This window comes from Monodelphis domestica, chromosome 6 (assembly GCF_027887165.1).
Source record: "Monodelphis domestica isolate mMonDom1 chromosome 6, mMonDom1.pri, whole genome shotgun sequence".
NCBI classification, from domain to species: Eukaryota; Metazoa; Chordata; class Mammalia; order Didelphimorphia; family Didelphidae; genus Monodelphis; species Monodelphis domestica.
The window spans coordinates 22,165,389-22,171,672 of record NC_077232.1 but is presented as its reverse complement, the minus strand read 5'-3'; the positions used below and the strand labels follow the sequence as shown (position 1 = coordinate 22,171,672).

The 6,284-nt window shown below is 35.5% G+C and overlaps 1 protein-coding gene across 1 annotated transcript; it reads left to right on the top strand.

Moving 5' to 3' along the window:
* The first annotated feature begins 240 nt into the window (after positions 1-240).
* LOC103095166 (olfactory receptor 8K1-like) lies at positions 241-1,200 on the top strand. The gene has a single exon (XM_007497667.3). It carries the CDS (start codon positions 241-243, stop codon positions 1,198-1,200), a length of 960 nt encoding a protein of 319 aa, XP_007497729.3.
* Positions 1,201-6,284: the final 5,084 nt, after the last annotated feature.

The window sequence follows — 6,284 nt, the reverse complement described above, 5'->3', positions numbered from 1 at the left end:
ACAATGGATCTTCTATTCATACAATTGTCAAAACTAGTCCTTATTCTGCTTTTTTTTTTAAACCTATTCCATTTCTTGGGTAATGAGGGAGGGGGACATGCATTACAATAGTCTGAGATGAGGAGAGTCCATTTCTTCTCATCCACTGAATCACATGGATCTACAAATAAAGTTGTGATGAGTGATGCTGTCTCTGAATTCTTAGGCTTCTTCATTTTCTTTCCAGATTAGGTTGCCTTGATGAAATACATGGACAAACAGAATGAAACTTTAGTTACCCCAGTGACTGAATTCATTCTCATGGGAGTCACAGATCGCCCGGAGCTCCAGGCCCCACTCTTTGGTGTGTTCCTCCTCATCTATGTCATCACAGTGGGGGGAAATTTGGGCATGATCATTCTAACAAAAATTGATGGTCACCTCCAAACCCCTATGTACTTTTTCCTTAGGCACCTGGCATTTACCGATCTTGGTTATTCCACAGTCATTGGTCCCAAAATGCTTGTCAACTTTGTAGTAGAAAAAAATACAATTTCCTACAACTGGTGTGCAATCCAGCTAGCTTCCTTTGAGATATTCATTATCAGTGAGCTTTTCATCCTATCAGGCATGGCCTATGATCGTTATGTGGCTATTTGTAAGCCCCTTCTCTACACAGTCATCATGTCAGACAGAGTATGTTTGGCACTGGTGGTCATCCCCTATTTGTACAGCATTTTTGTGTCATTGCTGCTCACAATTGAGATTTTTATTTTATCCTTTTGCAGATCCAATGTAATAAGGCATTTCTATTGTGATAGTATTCCCTTATTGTCCATTCTATGTTCTGACACACATGAACTAGAACTAATCATTCTGATCTTTTCTGCTTTAGATTTGCTTTCCTCTCTCCTAATTGTCCTGGTTTCCTATGTGCTTATTCTTGTGGCCATCCTCAAGATGAACTCTGCTGAGGGCAGGCGTAAAGCCTTCTCCACGTGTGGCTCTCATCTCACCGTGGTTATTGTGTTCTATGGGACTCTTCTCTTCATGTACTTGCAGCCCAAGTCCAGCCACTCTTTTGAAACAGACAAGATGGCCTCTGTGTTTTATACACTGGTCATCCCCATGCTTAACCCATTGATCTATAGCTTAAGGAACAAGGAGGTGAAAGCTGCCTTGAAAAGAGTCTTAGAAAATCAATGCAAACTTCATATTTAATGTGTAATGTTCAATGGTTCCGGTAAATTACCTGAGGTCAATAATTCCTGTTTCTCCTCTCTAGATTTTCTGTTCTTTAGGAAAAAGACTTTCTACTCTCTCTTTCTCATTGATTTATTTTTTTAAACCCTTACTTTCCATCTTGGAATCAATACTGTATATTGGTTCCAAGGCAGAAGCATGGTAAAGGCTAGGCAATGGGGGTTAAATGACTTGCCCAGGGTCACACAGCTGGGAAGTGTCTGAGGTCAGATTTGAACCCAGGAACTCCTGTCTCTAGGCCTGGCTCTCAATAAACTGAGTTACCCAGCTGCCCCCCTTTCTTTCTCATTTAAAGAAAATATACTGTTCCTTTTTGTAATCAGCTACCTATATATATGTATATAGATATAGATATAAATATATATATAGATATAGATGTAGATATAGAGACTAGGAGATCCAGATATGGTATTGAAGATCTTCTAGGGAACTTAGTTGAGGATTGGGAAAGGAAAGCTGAATATAAAGGTATTTTGAAAAGGTTCTATTTACAAACTAGGTTAAAAATTTCTCAGTATATATAGTTCTATAGTCTTTTGTCTTTTAGTTCATCATTTAGACCCTACCTATAGAAAACTTTCAACCTTTGAAATTGAAAATTTTCAGCCTAGACTGAATGTCTACATAGATCAATGATAGATCAGCAAAGTATGATGTGGAGCACTAACTATGCAATCAGGACACCTATCTATTCCATGTTTGTTTGTTTTTTTCTCATCACCCTTGGCAAGTAATAATATTTCTCTGTTTGTCTATCAGGATCTGTGAAGTGGTAGGTTTAGATGCTCTCCAAAACCTTTTTTATTCCTACCTTTATGTAGGATTGATTCTGTGATGTATTTCATACTCTATTCACCATGAATAGAGATAAAAATGGATTCAGAAGGTAAGAAATTAATGAGGTCTGATTCCTCAGAGAAGGATTTTTATAAAATGACTTTATAACTTAATTTTGCTTGAATTATTTGAACATTAGGGTAGATTCAAATTTTAATATTCTTATGGCTAATTTTTCCAGAGCAAAAAAATTATGAATTATTGTCCTCTTTTATATAATTCACATAATGTAGATGATGTGGTTTAACTATATTTTTTATTTTTTATCTTTCTCTGTAATGAGTTCTCCAGTGCAACTTCTTCAAGGATAGTCAACCATGTCTTCTTGTATCACTGTTATGTACTGATGCTCAGTCCCTTGTGAACAATCACTGTTTTAAATTTTATGATCAGTACTATAATCATTGACATCCTCATCCTCATCTTCATTCTCAAAGAATTGTGGATGTAATTATCTATTTAAATACCACATTTCTTCTACTAAAATCACAAACTCATTCAATATAAAAACTGTTTTGTTGTTCTTGTTGTTGTTATTGTTTGGCCTTTGCATTAACAGAGCATAGATAAGTGCTTTTCCTGAACACGTTTCTAATAAATATTTGTTGGGTTCGAATCAATTGGACTAAATCAACTTAACTATAAATGGAGACATTCATACTTACTTTCTTATATTCAAATTTGCTCTTGGTTCAGGTACTTTCCAGGAGAACCATAGTGGGATTGAAAAGTATTTTTTTCCTTCCTGCAAGACTAATTATAGAGACAGCAATTTCATTTGTACTGCTTGAAAAGGAAGCTTTGAAAAGAGCAAGAGGACTTTTGTTTCCCTTATACTCTGTTGAGCTGGATGGAAGGATTTGCCTTTCTTTTGAATTCTTCAGGTAGGGATATATCTCTGAATAAACTTCCAAATTGTTCAACTATATATTTCTCACAAGACCCTCTTTGTTATCATTACAGATAGTGTGGCATCAACTTTTCTGTTTATTTCACAAAAATCTGGTTGTCTGCCCCAGAGACAGGGAAAGCATGTATTGCATTCTCTTTGTTGCTAAGTAACTCTTTCCAATCAGATCAATTAGAATGGATTTCAAAGTGATCACAGTCATTATTTCAAAACCTACTGGATTTTAGTGAGCTAAGTCATTCCTCTACTATTGAATAGGAAATAGATCTTATCCTTTTTTGAACAAGCTTATTTCAACACGTGTCAATTAAAAATGGAGTCAGTCCTTAGATTCTAATAATATTTATTAGGATTACTTTTATGGTAGAAGAAGAAGAAGAAGAAGAAGAAGAAGAAGAAGAGAGAGAGAGAGAGGGAGAGAGAGAGAGAGAGATAAGAGAGAGAGAGAGAGAGAGAGAGAGAGAGAGAGAGAGAGAGAGAGAGAGAGAGAGAGAGAGATCAGGGAAGTTAATAGGCAGAGCTCCAGAGACAAAAAGAGACTGGACTTTCTTCTTAACTCCTTTCTAAACCTCTTGGGTCCCCAGCTCTTGTTCTACCTAGCCTTCCAGGTGAATTTCAGGCCACAGTGTGAGCTACATTGCCCCTCAAATCTAGCTCCTCTCAAACTCCATCACAGGAATCACTTTTACCAAAGACTCAACAGGCTGTCATCTGTACTGCATCCTCATGTATCATGTGATTCCTTCCCCCTCCAGCCCCTGCCTCCAGTACCTTGCCCCAGACCAGGGTGGGAAGAAGTGCTCCCATTGGACTGCTCTCAGAGGGACAGTGAAGTGATGAATGTTCTCCTGTGCATGGAGATGGGGAGGGGAACAGCTCTGGCCTCAGTCCATCTGGATTTCTAGTAACAATCTCTGGTGGGTGACTGCAGACATGCCCACAGAGAGTTCTCCGAGTGCCCTTTTTGGTGTGCATTCCTTAGGTTTGTATCACTGCCTTAGACAATCTTCGACTCTGCCCTAAATTTATTATGACAAACTGAGGTCTAATCATCATACCTAGAAATACAATTATATTTTCCAAATGAACCTAAGATCTAAGGTATTTAGTTGCATAAAATATTTATTCAACATAAAACACATTAAAAAACAAAACAATACATGATATCATTGTGTATAACATTTTAGGGTTGACAAAGTCCTTTAAGTAGATTATCTCATTTGATCATAAAAGAAACTATATAAAATGAGTGATACTATGTCCTCAATTCAAACATGAGGAAATTGATCTGAGAAAAATTAAGTGATATCCTCATGGCCACATAATCTATTAATTATTTGGGCTAGGATTTTTATTCAACTTTGATTCAACTTTTATTCAACAAGTTTTATTCAACTATTCAACATAGTTCTATCTTTCACTAACTCACCTTACTGACCCTGAAAAAAAGAATAATAAAATAAAGTATTTCTTCAAGACTACAGCCTCTCCCAGGTGTAAACAAATACCTGACAATTCCCATTTGCTCTGAAATTATTGCATGAAGTTATTGCTTGAAATTATAGAAATATATTTTTAAGTTAATCAATCAATTAATTAAGAAATCAGAATGCTTTCAATGCTTTTTAATTTTCCACTCTGTGGGAATAGAAAAAAGGGCAAAAACATAAAAACAAATAAGCCCTGCCTTCAAGAAGCATGGATTACTATATAAATAAATAGACACAGACAAGATTCATATAAGGAAGACTGAAGGCAATTTTCATTGTCCATAGCTGTTTTTTCTATGATGGGGCAAGCCACTTTAAAATATCAGAAACTGTTTCCAAATGATGTTCAACTCACAAATCCAGAATTACCAGTAATTGGGTGGACTCAGAAATTGGTACATTTCCTAACATGGGTCATGGAATTCAAAATATGATCTGAACTGGAATTCAGTGACAGATTTGAAAATTCTCAGTATTGGTAGTCATGGAGAAGACATGTACCTTTCATGCATGTTTCTTTCACTTTTGTGAAATCTGTTACCCAAAAAAACTACATTTCCCAGGAGGCCACTGACTTCATTAGGTACATCTGGTAGACAGAGGGATAAATTCAGTGAGTGTACCTGGCCTGTTTTTTACTTCCTGTTGGCAACTGTAGCGGCAAGCAGAGATTTTTCAACAGTTTCATTAGTCAGGGACACATGGTTTTTATTTTGTTATATTTTTATTACTTTATTTCTAAGGATCATTAATAAATTTCTTAAAATATAATATTTTTATTATCTGAGATTAATTTTAATTTTTATACTTTCCCTTGATATTATCCAGAATTCTCTCTATATATATACATATATATGTGTATATATATATTTGTCTTTCTCCTCCCTTCACAAACATACATCTATATCCTACCCACAACCTCAATGACTATGTGTGTAGAAGTTTTGAGAGAGCTGGGTAGATACTCAAAGCTGAAGGGATGGACCTACTACTGTTTCAATTTCTGTTCTATCCAATAAATTATGCCATTCTATTAAACAGAATGATTTTTTCCTATGAATGTGTGCATTGTGGTTTCAGAAATGGATTTCAATAGGGAAATAAAAGTATATACATATAGAGTAATGGCAGAAACTATTTTTTTCTATTTCAAAGAAAAATAATTCTAAGTAAAATATATATCATCCCTGAGCAGAAATTTAGAATGTGTATGGAATGAGTTTTGATTGTCTAAATGCTTAGAAATTTGCATTTTTATAGTGGAAAATGCTCTTTTACATTGGAGTCAGTCTAATGAGACCATTTTGGCTGATGCTTTAACTTCATTTTAGACATTTCATTCCCTTTTTAAGTTACAAATTACAAATTTTTTTAGATTTAAAACTGCTTCCCAGGAGATGAAGTAAGCTTGTAGCATATCAAAGTGTCACTGGAATACACAACAAAGGCAAACCTAGACCAAATGTGCCACTCTGCATAAGAAACAAAAATTTTAGAGCTTGAAGGGACCTTAAATAATTGGTTTTACCCTATTACTGTATCAGCATTTCCTACAGCACACCCAAAACCTTCCTGTGTCTTAGGATTAGTGCTGAAGATATATTGGTTAAATGTTTCCATTTTTCACATTATCACACAATACGGCATTCCAAGTGATTTGGAATTTAGTGTTTGGGAATTGTATTTAGGAAGGGTTCCAAAGGAGAGATATTCAGAGACTTTTGTAGGAGAAGAGGAAGGAAGAAAAGAAAAAGGATGAAGAGTAGGAGATGCATGAGGAGAAGGAGAAGTATGAGAAGGAGAAG